A 13356-nucleotide genomic window follows, 5' to 3' on the forward strand; every position below is an offset into this window, starting at 1 on the left:
ATTTCATGTAACTAAAAATGCCAGATCTAGCACAGTCTTTAGGATGGATCCAGCAACTCAAACATGGTTGGTCATTCCTATTTCTCTCCACCCTCTTGTGTAGTCGGGACTTCATCCTCAGGCCCTACAAAGTGGCTCATCCCTTTGTGTAGGAGTAAATTGCTGCCATGACTCCATATCCGTCATTCTCAGTGCTGACCAGGAAGAGAAAGGAGAGAGGAGTCCTTGTATTCACAGAAGTGCCCCCCACCTCCCAGGCATCTCCTGTCTGACTGGCCTTGAAAGGGCTCTGTGCTCTCCCCCAAGCCAGCCAGCAATTGCAAGGCTGAGATAGGAGTGGTTTCTCAAAGGAAACTGGGGCTTCTGTTAGGATGAAGAATGGATACTGGTTGTCCAAGAAAAGATGTAATCCATTGCCCGAGGTGCACAGCTGGCAAGTGACAGAGCTAGGACCTGACCTTGTCACACTTGTACCTACTCACTGGGTTCAGGCAAACTGTTGAAAGGCTGACGTGGCTTCTGACCTTGCTGCTTTGCCAGTCTAACGAAGGTAGTCCTCATCATCATAGGCCCTGCAACTCGTACTGAGATGCTCCTATCCAGGGCTCAGATTGAGTAACTATTCTGTGGTCTGGAGCCATTGTCCGCAGCCACACAGTCCTGAGTCCAGCCCAAGAGTCCATGGGATGTTAACAACTGTTAATGTGTGTTACGGGTGTTTTGTGTACAAAGGCAGTGGGCTAGCCCTTCATTTCTTTGGCCTTCCATTTACTTGACAAAGATTGAATGTCCACCCCAATGGGTCAGATCCCTGGCTAGAGCCCCAAGGGAATACACCTTGCTCTCTAGGGAGTATATACCCCAGGATGGGTCTGGGGGCTCAGCGCCACCCTATTCATCGGGCGGGAGGAGACTGAAAGCTTTCTGGAGGAGGTAGCAGGGACTTCCGGGCATAGGGGGAATTAGGTGTGTTGACCTCCATAAGCCACAAGTTTGGGAGCCAAGACCACAGGAGTGCAGATGCATTTGCAGGATCAGGGCTGCAAGGCTGGTCCATCCAGGCTCTTATCCTATCCAAGCACATTCCCTGCATTTCAGACGGGTTCACTTTTGTGAAAAGTCTGGTATAGAGCAAGAGGCAGCCTCTGGGCATTGGGCAAGGTGAAACAATGTCCATCTTTCAGTCTACAAGCCCAGGAAGATACAGTTTGTACATACAGATGCCAATATGCTCCCCGTTGCCAGCGTTTGAGACCTTCCCTTGCCCCAGATCCTTGTACTCCCAAGTTTGTTTCTTCCTTTCTCTATAGAAGTACTTCGAGCACCTCCACATGCCAGGTAATTACCATCATCTGCGGCTTCCAGTTTGAGTCTGCATAGTCTTTTCTGCATATGCTTGAATAATTTACCCTGTGCAAAGCTGCAAGTCTCCTACAGCTGCCCCAAACCACAGTCGAGTGTGGGTGCCCGGTGGCCCCCAGTGTCCACCGCCGGGAAGAGTAATCGCCCGGCGTGGTCGCTGTGATGGAAAGTTCTATGTGTCCATGACCGGAGTTGTGCCTGATCCTTGGTGCCCACTCGGAACTATTCCTTGCTTGGTACACCCCTGCAATTCACCTCATCTCTATCGCCATTGTCCTAGTAACGTTGGGGCCAGTTCCGTCCGGCGCTTGCGGTTGCATCCCCTTCAGGCAGCCCCGTGCCACTCAGCCAGGCCGGCAAGACCCTCGTCCCTCGCAGCTAGGGGGACTTCTGAGAATCACACCCCGAAGGAGGATGCGAGGAGCGGAGCGCGCCCCGAGGAGGAGACCGCGCCTTCCCACCTCCCGCCACGGTCCCGTAGCCGCCGTACCGCCCCTCCGGCGGGACCCGCGGTGTCGTCCACGCACCCCGAGCCCCTCCAGGCGAGAGGCTACCTCAGGTGATGGCGGACGAGACGGCGGGGGGCCTAGAACCACCACGCGCCCGTCGCCCGACCTCGCCGCTGGGTCAGCGAAGCCGCTGCAGGCGGGCGCCCCGCCCCCGCCCCCGGGACCGCCCCGCCTGTCACCGGGCCTAGTCGGACCGAGGCCCCTGAGACCCGCCGCGCCGAGGTTGGGGGGCGGGGTCGCGGTCGGGAGGCGGCGGGAAGGCCGAGGAAGTGACGCCCGGGCAGGGCGCCATCTTCCTGGAAGGGGCGGAGGAGCGGAGGGGCTGGTGGGGGAGGAGGACCCGGAGGTGGGAGTGGCGGTGCAGCGGGGCCCATAAACGTGGAACGCCCAGCCGCGGACCTGCCGGAGGCCATCCAGTGGGAGCTGGAGGCTGTGAGCGCCCAGGCGGACTGGCCCTACCTGCGGCTGGAGCGCAGGTTTGGACGCATGCGCCGTCTGCACTTGGTACGTAGGCGCTTCATCATCCAGAATATTTCTGGCTTCTGGGTCACTGCCTTTCTGAACCACCCGCATCTGTCAGACATGATCAGTCCTCGTGATGAAGACGTGCCCTGGTACTTGGTGAATTTGGAGGTGAGGAAGCTCAGGCATGCCAGGACGCGCTGCAGTTTCAAGTTTTGGAACAATCCCTTTTTCTGGAACAAGGTGTTCGTGAAGGAGTATGAGTGCAGATCCTCAGGACCGGTGGTGTCAGTTGCAAGTCTCATCCGATGGCACCAGGGCCAAGGAACCCCCTGTTCTGGTACACAGGAACTGGGACACTGTTCGCAGCTTCTTCAGCGGGTTCTCACAGAACAACCTCCCAGAGGCTGACAAGGTTGCCCAGATTATTAGAGGACTTGTGGCCCAAACTCCTGCAGTACTACCTACTGGGGGAAAGACACCCCCCACCCCCCCACCTCACCTCCCGCGGAGCCAGCAGAGAGGTCTAGCAAGGTGGCGCACAGAGGCCCCTCCTATGTCCTGCAGGTACCAGTCTGGCTAAGCCCTGCGCTAGGACCTGGCACCTACATAAGACTGTCTTCTGCTTCTTGTGGACCTGTGCTCAAGCCGATGACATAGCTCTGCTGTCTGCTTTCTCTTTCATGCACCCTGGACCCTCCGAACATTCAGTGGACTCTGCTCCAAGATTGTGGCCTCCGTGGCCAAGCTCTTTTGTTTCCATGCGGCCTTTGGGCATCACATAGCTGTCACATGCCACAGTTCTACCCAGGCACCCAGTGCTATGGATGTGTACTCCCATTATCTTTGTGGCCCCAGCCTGCTTCTGATCATGGCCTTCCCACTCCACACCTTTTTTTTTTTTTTTTTTTTTTTAAAGCAAGCTCTATGTCCAATGTGGGGCTTGAACTCAGTGATTCTGAGATCGAGAGTCTCATGCTCTACTGACTGAGCCAGCCAGGCGCCCCCTTCCCTCCCACTTTTGACAAGGGCACCCACAAGTCAGCACTAGGAGGACCAGGGCCTCTTGGAGGCCCACTACTTCAAGGCCACAACACATTGGGCTTCGTATTTATGCATCCAGAATATTGGCTGTGGCAAGCTGAGTCTCATCATCCAAGAAGGGGATGCATTTGGTGCTGCCTGTCAGCCAGTCTTGGACATTCCATAGCCTCAGCGCCTCAGGACTGCAGGACCACATGATGAGGTCAAGGCTGTGAAGCAGTGTGCAAGGCATTCTTTGTGATCACACTGCTTTTCTTACCCCTGCATTGGTACTACCCCACGGCCTGCTATCCGCTTATCAAGATCTGTGATATCCTGCCAGTGTTTGGCCATCATCCCTTCTGAGTTCCACCCAGGCTCCCACCGGTGCTGCCTGCTCCCAGGTCTGTAAGGACCTCAACAACTGCCTGCCAATGCGCAAGAAAACCCCCAGCCCCCTAGGAACTCTGCCACACTGGCATATCTGGGCATGTGCTCAAGGCAGGGGCAATGATGGGGGTTCTTTCCCAGAAGCCTACCTTCCTGAGCCCCAGTCACTGGGCCCACACAGAATCCCCTGGGCCTCTGCCCCCATCTCCAGTCTCTGCCCATCTTTAGGCTGCCAGGTTGCAGTACAGCAGGGCTGTTTCTAATCATGGGACCTGTCCATACCTGCTCAGATCTCACATATTTCTTCTCATGTTCTTTAAAATGACAGCTCAAAAACAAACAACTGAATAAGCAAGCTTCTTTTTTTTTTTTTTTAATTTTTTTTCAACATTTATTTATTTTTGGGACAGAGAGAGACAGAGCATGAACAGGGGAGGGGCAGAGAGAGAGGGAGACACAGAATCAGAAACAGGCTCCAGGCTCTGAGCCATCAGCCCAGAGCCTGACGCGGGGCTCGAACTCACGGACCGCGAGATCGTGACCTGGCTGAAGTCGGACGCTTAACCGACTACGCCACCCAGGCGCCCCTGAAGAAGCAAGCTTCTTAAGAACAGCTAAGGAGACTGTCTTTCTTGTTGAATTTGCCCCTCTTTGGCTCCAGAGAGGGAGGGCTGTGCTGTAGACCCCTGGGCTGGATCTTTGCAGCCTCTTTACCCCCTTCAGCAAGGGTCCCCAGGAGCGGGGCTGTTTCATCGTTTTGTTTGGTGCTGGGTTCTTTTAGACCAACTCTAGCCCCGCTCTCCTTTCTTCTCCTTCCACTGGGTCTAACCCCCCATGGTGGGATTGCATAGGTAGAAGAGCTAAGCTGCCTCCTGGAGTCCCCCTTCCCTTGCAAGGCCTTATCCTCTGCTCTCCAGGACCTGGGTATGGGGAGGGGAGGGATTGACACAAAACACAGTGGCAGATGCTTTAGGCAGGGGAATGCAATCGAAGCCAGAGCCCGCTGGAAAGGCAGGGTGGCTGAGAGCCCACAGGGTGTAGGGAGGAGAGCCCCCTGATTCTTCTGAACTTTTCTGATTCACCAAGATGTTTTTTGAATTAGAAGAATTACTAACTGAACACTGCAACTTTAGAGGTTCTCTTGGCTCAGGTATGACCTGTGCATGTATAAAGTTAATGCTGTGTGTTTTTCATTTCACTGCTTTTAAGTAAGACCCTAGGCATCTCCTTCCCCTTTTCCACTCAGTGGAGAAATTGAGCTGTCCAGGCCTGCTTGTTGCTTTTAGCTGAGAGCATTTACAAGAATGTCCATGTAACGTTTCTACACCACACCATTTGGAAACTCAGATGGCTATTCATGGTTGTTATCAAGTTGTTGTGGCCTGTTAACATAGCCCTGTACTTAGAAGTAGTATGAATAAGGGTTTTGTAGGACTTACGACTAGAAACTGTTATACCATGTTCTGAGGGTAACCTCCAGAAAGATATCGGTAAGGTCTTGATGATTCGGTACCTGGTGACCATGTTGTAACTGACATCGCTGTAACTGACGTGTCTGCCTCTAAACAGAGAAATGTTCACGGGGTGGCTTTATCCAATCAGAAGAGGAGTCATGGCACTTCTGTCTTCTATCTGCGTGATTGAAAAATAAAGACCTCTCAGTCTGGGGAAAAAACGATTTGGATCATGATATTCCCCGATCCAGAACCCTCCATTGGCAGAAAAAAAAAAAAAAAAAAAAAAAAAAAAGTCCTGATTCCTTGCCATGGCTGACAAAGCCCAGCATTGTCTGGCCCTTGCTGACATCTCCCATTGATCTCCTCTTCACTCACCCTGCACCCACCTCTCTGCTGTTCCTTAAACACACTGAACACATCCCGGCCTCAGGGTTTTTGAACTTGCCTTTCTCTCTCTGGAATTCTCTACCTGCAGATATTCTCATCTCTAGCTCCCTCAATTCTTTCAGGCCTCAGTCAAATCCACTTCTCCAGAGGCCTTCCCCACCCTGCCTGTCTAAAGTCATCTACCTCCTTCTATATCTCCTCTCCTCCTCTTCATGGCCTTCTCCCTATCGTCGTCACTCCCTGAAATGGTCTTGTTTTCCTCTCTTCTTCCTTCCACCTCTGATGGGTCAGGAGAACAGGGGCCTTTCCATCTGCTGCTCTGCCCCCATCACACCTCAGAAATCACTTGTGTGAGTGAATGACTGTATCCAGATGTGTCAGGGTATTACCCTGGGCCCTGACAGAGCAAAGAATGAGGCATAGTTCCTGCCCAAAGGATTTCAGCTGGGCAGAGAAGGGCAAGGGCAGTGCAGGGTAACCATGTAATTTGTTGTTGAGTTGGAACACATCTGGGGGCGAAAGAGGCACGACTAACAATTATGCTATTAGTCTGTAGCCTAACCGGTACAGAATGATCACCCCAAAGAGACTAAACCCAACGAAGTCGAGCTTGGCATGCAGCTCACCCCAAGTGTGTGTGATAGATCGGAGGGTGGAGACTTCCCTGAAGTTGGGACACAGGAGCTGGGGTATGAGGAAAAGGCAATAGTTCAGGTAAAGTGGGGCTGGAAAGGGAATTCCTGAGAGAGCAAATGGCATGGCCTGACCAAAGGCACTGGGGTAGAAGATGCGTGATGTGTTCAGGGCATAGCATGTACCCTGGGTGTGGCTGCTTGGAAGAGACAAGGCTGGGGTGGGGAGGGGGGGTAAGTTAAGGCCATTTTCTGGAAATAGGAACTTTGAATTCAAAGCCAAGGCATTAATTATCCCATGGATAGTGAGGAGGAATATTAGATGTGGTTCGGAGGTAAGAGAGTTCACAGGGCAGCTGGACACAAGGAGAGGGGAGTGTCTGCAACTCCAGCTCTCTAGTGTCTTCGGTTTAACTTCAGGCTGCAGCTCTTCCAGGAAGCCCTCCATGATCATCTTTGACCACAACAATCTGCCACCTTCCAAGTACAGCCTAGAACCCAAATTTTGGATACCAGTGCCTGGCTGGGTTACATTCTCTGGGTTTCTTTTTTTGTGCCAAACACCTGTCCGTGATGCTCCCAGGGGAATTAGAGTGAGCCTCTAAACATCGTGGTGATCCTAGAAATTGGTGCCCCATGCCGTCTGCCTGCCCTGCACTGGTGGTTGGCAGGTGCAACTTTGGCTCCTGCAACCTAAATTTGGGCCCAGTTGCATCCTGCACATTCTTAGGCCCTAGATGACGGTGCTTACCAAAGCAGGCATTTACCTGATCTTCCTGCTGCACGGCCGGTGGCACCCTTCTTTCACCCTGTGACTGACCTCAGCAAAGGGCTGTGGCTACCATGTGTCCCAGCCACCCATCTGGGGCATGAGTCTTGTCTTCAGAACCTACTCCTGCTTGCTCACTCATTCACGTGTCTGAGTACCCCTCCATACGGGGCACTGGGGGGCACAAGAGGACTATTCTGATCTGTGCCCTCTGTGGCCTCAAGAATCCAATGGTGAGGCTGAAAGCAGTGAATCCAACCACTGACATTTAGTGAGTACCTGCTATGTCCCATGGGCTGACATGGATACAGCAGCCAGTGTGGTGCTCAGGACCAGGGTTGGGCCATGTCCTTCCTCTGCTCCAAACCCTCCAAAGCTGCCACCTCATGCAAGAGGAAAAACCAACATGTTCCTCATGACCTTCAAGAGCCTCATGATTTGACCTCTTGTCACCTGTCTAACTTCATCTCCTCTGCCTCGCCTCCTCCAGATCACTTTCCAACAACACCACCTCCCTCTGGTCTTCAAACCAGGCTCAGAACGTTGCTTGCTCCTCCCTCTGCCTGGAACCTTCTCCTTGCATGGCTGGCTCTCGATTCATTAAGGTCTCTCAGCGCATCGGTTACAATTTTACCTCTTCGGGAAGTCTTCCCTGATGACCCCTTCTCAAAACCACCATGGCTGTCCCTCCCTTTCTGTGGTTTGGCTCTTGTTAGGGCACTTACAACCACCTAACGTTATATGCATTTATTCATTTATGTACCTGCCTTTTTCTCTACCTATGTGAGGACCTGTTTTATTCACTGCTGGATACCCCTCACCCGGCACAGCTCAGGGTTCAGACACTCTTTGTGGGATCAGTAAGTACTTTAACATCCTCAAAGTTTAGAAGGGTCTTCTAGATGGGCAAGGGGAAGATGATATCTGTGGGGATAGGAACTCTGTGCAGCCACTGTAGCTGTTTTCTAGGCAGTGTCTGGGCTCATTCCTGGTTCCTCCTACAGAGCTGCTTGCCTGCCTCACACATGCTCCAAGGGTGGAGGAAGGAGGTCAGTGTGAGGAGGGGCTTCCTGCTCTGGCAGGGGAGCACCAGGAACCTCTGACCTCAGGTCTTTGTTCGCCTCTGCTCTCAGGAGTCCGCCCACTTTGTTGGCCTGGGGAGGAACTTTGGACAAGCTTTTACAATCAGAAAAATCTGTTCTGAAACTATTGCAATCAGTCGTTACCTGTAACTGCCCTGATTACGGTTTGGGGGACTTTGATTTTTTTCCTCCAAGGACGTGATTTCAACACAAAAATTCAAGGAAGTCTCTGGTATCTGCTTGCCCTTGCTCAGCAGAACTGAATGCTGACTTGGGTTGGTGAACTTTGAGGCCCCCACCCTACAAGCCCCCTCATCAATGCTGACTCAGGATCTCAAGGGCACAGGGCTGTGGTCGAGTAGGCACCAGGCACGAGCTGGAAGGCTGGTAGGCCTGTGTGCTCTTGATTCCCCACTGTGTGGCCTTGGGCATGTCTTTCTGCAGTTTTCAGCCTGTTTCTCATCTAACAAAGAACTTGAAGTTCCTTAGTAGAGGGAGAAATTTCCTTTAAGGTGTCCCACCTCCATGTATACCTCCAGCCCGCCAGGTGGCTGGCTCAGCAACAATACTTCTGGTGGCATCTAACAGAAACTCTGACCTTAATTGATGTTTTTCCTTACGTGGACATCCAGAGGTGAGATGGGCTTTGGGGGCTGTGTGATTCAGCAGCTCAATTATGTTTTCAAGGACTTAAGACTTCTTCTCTGATCTGCTGTCTTTCCTGTTGGTTTCATCTTCGACGTGGTGCCAAGATGGTTGCACTAGCTCCAAGACTCATTTTAGGAAACAGTAACTCCAGAGAAGGCTGATTGTGTCTTCCCATGACTCCCTTAAAATGGGGAAAACCTTGGGGCACCTGGGTGGCTCAGTCGGTTAAGCGTCTGACTTTGGCTCAGGTCATGATCTCACGGTTCGTGAGTTCAAGCCCCGCATCGGGCTCTATGCTGAGAGCTCAGAGCCTGGAGCCTGCTTTGGATTCTGTGTCTCCCTCTCTCTCTGCCCCTTCCTGCTCATGCTCTATTTTTCTCTCTCAAAAATAAATAAACACTTAAAATTTTTTTAAAATGGAGAAAACCTTTCACAGAAACTTTCTGTGATGCTGCATCTTTCCAGACTTTCCAGATCCTGCATCTAATTGTCCAGAGCTGGGTACAACATGTTCACTCTTGAATGAGTTATGGCAAGAGAGAGCACAATGTCACGGCTTGCTCGGGACAAGCATCAGAGCAGAAAAGTGAAATGGATGTCCACGATGTCCAGTGGGATTAACTCTAGGAGCTCACAGTCATAATTCAGCCCTCGTGTGGGATGCCCCCAGTGGCACTTTCACCCCATGATGGCCCTCTGGGTTCAAGGGTGCTGACTTCTGGGCTAGTGCAGGTCCAAATGCAAGGTTTCTGGACCTGAGAGTTCCTTAAGTCTAGCCAACTCACCGCCTAACTAAGTTTCCCAAGAGTCAGGGTCTTTAGAATCACCTTTGGTAGGTGAAAAGGGGATAAATGAGAACGTACTGTGTGAGTGAACTTTTCACTTACCAGAACTGCTACAGTCCTTCACCGAGACCCTGTGGTCTTACAGGTAAAAAAAAAAAAAAAAAAAAGCAGCAGTAGACTTCTGCTTTTAGCCAAGATGTAATAACAAGGATCAGATTTATCCTCTCACCTGAAACAACCAGAAAATCAGATAAAATACATGAAACAGTGGTTTTCAAGGCTCTGGACACTGACCAATTAGTGTTCATCAGAATACTAACCAGCACAAGCATGTGAGGAAGCTAACTAGGGCCAGGTAAAGACCATCAGGAGGAATTAAAGGGACTAGTGCCTAGTGCTCACATGAGTGGGGAATAGTGTCTATTCCCACAGCTATGGCACCGGGGAGAGTATCATGAAGTATTGGGGAGAATATTGAGAAAGGTCTTGCCTTAATAGTGGCCAATAAGGGCTTCCTGGCTGGCTCAGTCGGTAGAGCATGTGGCTCTTGATCTCAGGGTCATGAAGTTCAAGTCCCTTCTTGGGCATGAAGTCTACGTTAAAAAAAAAAAAGCGGCCAATAATTAGCCCTAGAATGAGCACTGCTCTGGAATTGCCTAAAAAAAATCTTATGAGGAAGACCCAAAAGGATAAACTGTTTCTGAGTAACTTAACTGTCACAGAACAAAGCTCAAGAGTGTTTACAGGATTACAAAAACATCCACTACCTAACAAGGTAAAACTCACAGTGTCTGGCATCCAATCAACGATTATCACGTCGATGAAGTGGCAGGCAACATGATCCATAATGAGGAAAACAAGCAATCAAAACCAACCCACAACAGATTCAGATGTTAAAATGAGTAGATTGAGGACATTAGAAGTTATAGCTGTGTTTCATGCATTTAAAAAGTTAAATAGACCCTCACAAATACAGTCAAATGATTTTTGACCAAAAAATTCCAACCATTCAACTGGGAAAGGACAGTCTTTTCATCAAATGGTGCTGGAAAACTGGGTATCTACATGCAAAAGAATAAAGTTGGGCCCTTACCTTATACCACATACAGAAATTAACTCAAAACAGATCAAAGACTCAACTGTAAGACTTGAAACTATTAAGCCCTTAGAACAAAACAAGGGGAAAGCTTCATGATGTTGGATTTGGAAACGGTTTCTCAGATGTCACACCAAAAGCACAGGCAACAAAACAAATAGATAAAATGGGCCTCATCAAAATTGAACTTTTGTATCTCAAAGGACATTATCAACAGAAAGGACAGAGAACTCACAGAATGGGGGGAAATATTTTGAAAACCATATATCTGAGAAGGAATTAATATCCAGAATATATAAAGAACTTAATAACACAACACAAACAACTCAACTAAAAAATGGGCAAAGGATGTGAATAGACATTTCTCCAAGGAAGATATACGAATGGCCAATAAGCACATAAAGAAATGTGCAATATTGCTCATCATTAGATAAATACAAATAAAAAATATGAAATATCACTTCACACCCACAAAGATGGGTATTATCAAAAAGAAAAAAAAAGAAAAGAAAAAAAGTGTTGGTGAGGATGTGGAGAAATTGGAACTTTCAGAGTGGGAATGTAAAATGGTACAGCCATTGGGGAAAAGAGTATGGTGGTTCCTCAAAAACTTTAACATAGAATTACCACATGATCCAGCAACTCCACACCTAGGTATATACCCAAAAGAACTGGAAAGCAGGGACTTGAACAGATATTTATATACCATTGTATACATTGTATACCATGTTCATAGCACCATTACTCACAATTGCCAAAAATGAAAACAACCCAACTGTCCACTGGTGGACAAATGGATAGCAAAATGTGGTATATACATACAATGGAATATAAACCTTAAAATGGAGTGAAATTCCGATACATGCTACAATGTAGATGAACCTTGAAGACATTTATGCTAAGTCAAATAAGCCAGACACAACAGGACAAATATTGTATGATTCCACTAAAGTAGTCAAATTCAGAGACAGAATGTAGAGTAGTGGTCACCAGGGGCTACAGTGAGAAGAGAATGAAGAGTTAGTGTTTAATGAGAACAGAGTTTCAGTTTGGAATGTTAAAAAAAAGTTCTGGAGATGGCTAGTGGTGATGGTTGCACAATATTATGAATGTACTTAATGAATTATACACTTTAAAATGGCTAGAATGGTAAATTATTGTATGCTTTGCATATTCTACACAAAAAGTTAAGTAGACGTATGGAAGATATAAAAAACACTTAAATCAAGTTCTAGAGATTAAAAAGGCAACGTCTGAGATGAAGACCATACTGGATGGGGTTAATGGCAGAGCAGACATGACAGATTAGTGAATTTAAAGGCATAGCAACAGAAACTATTCAAAATGAAACACAGAAAAAATAATTTAAAAAACAAAAGAAAAGAAAAGAACATCAGTGGGTGGGCATCAGCGGTGGGACAACTTCAAATAGCTTAACATACTGGACAATTAGAATTGCTAAAGGAGGGGTGCCCAGGTGGCTCAGTTGGTTAGGCGTCCAACTTCTGGTTTGGGGTCAGGTCATGATCTCACAATTTGGGAGTTTGAGCCCTGCATCGGGCCTTGTGTTGGCAGCGTGGCACCTGCTTGGGATTCTCTCTCTCTCTCTCTCTCTCTCTCTCTCTGTCTCCACACCCCCCATTTGCACTATCTCTGTCTCTCTCAAAATAAATAAACTTAAAAAAAAAAAGAACTGCTGAAGGAACGGAGAGAGATGGGGGACAGAAAAAACATTCGAAGATATAATGGTCTAAAACTTTCTGAACTTACTGAAAACAATAAACACACAGTTCTAAGAAGCTCAATGTACTCTAAGCATGAGAAATATGAAGAAGACTACATCAATATCCATAATCAAATAGTTCAAAACCAGTGATATAGAAAAAGCAGTCAGAGAAAAGAGACTTGTTACATATAGAGGGGACAAATATGAGGACATCAGATCTGTTGTTGGAAGTAATACAAGCAATAAAAGAGAGCAGAGTAACATCTTTAAAGTGCTACGAAGCAGGGGTGGGGGGGCGGTTAAACTTGTCAACCTAGAATTCTACACCCAGCAAAAATATCTTTCAATAAGGAAAGTACAATTGAGATGTTTTAGACATACACAAGTTAGAAGAATTAATCATTAGCGAATCCTCACTATAAGAAACATTGAAGGATGTCTTTCAGGAAGATGGAAAAAGATACCAGATGGAAATCTGGATCTATACAACAGCACAAAGACTACTGGAAATGGTAACTACCTGGGTACTTAGCTAAGATTTTTTTATTATTGTTATTTAAATTCTTAAAAGACAACTGTTTAAATAAAAATAGCACGAGTATATTGTGGGATTTATAAAGTAAAAAGGAATGACAATCATAATATGAACACTGGGGAGGGAGAAATGGAAGCATACTATTTTAATGTTCTTATACTTTATGTAAAGTGGTATAATATCACTTGAAGGTAGACTGTGATAAGTTAAAGATATATATACAAACCCTAAAGTAATCATTAAAATATCAAACCAGGAAGGAATATCCAATAAGCCAATGAAGGAGATTAAAATACAGTAGTCCTGGGCTGCCTGGCTGGCTCAGCTGGTAGAACATATGACTCTTGATCTTGGGTTTGTGAGTTCAAGCCCCACACTGGGTGTAAAGCTTACTTAAAAAAATATAGTAGTTCCCCCTTATCTGCAGGGGATACATTCCTAGACCCCCAATGGACACCTGAAACCATGAAGAGTACAAACCCTATATATACTA

At 48.0% G+C, this 13356-nt stretch overlaps 1 protein-coding gene across 1 annotated transcript; it reads left to right on the forward strand.

The window, feature by feature from the left end:
• Positions 1-1924: 1924 nt before the first annotated feature.
• On the forward strand, positions 1925-4088 carry LOC122467048 (putative testis-specific Y-encoded-like protein 3). Its single transcript, XM_043553307.1, is given in 4 exon segments — positions 1925-1988; positions 2209-2657; positions 2659-2762; positions 2764-4088. Coding segments are annotated over 4 exon segments (717 nt in total). The 3' UTR covers positions 2864-4088.
• The last annotated feature ends 9268 nt before the right edge of the window (positions 4089-13356 follow it).

This window comes from Prionailurus bengalensis, chromosome A3 (genome assembly GCF_016509475.1).
Source record: "Prionailurus bengalensis isolate Pbe53 chromosome A3, Fcat_Pben_1.1_paternal_pri, whole genome shotgun sequence".
NCBI lineage: Eukaryota > Metazoa > Chordata > Mammalia > Carnivora > Felidae > Prionailurus > Prionailurus bengalensis.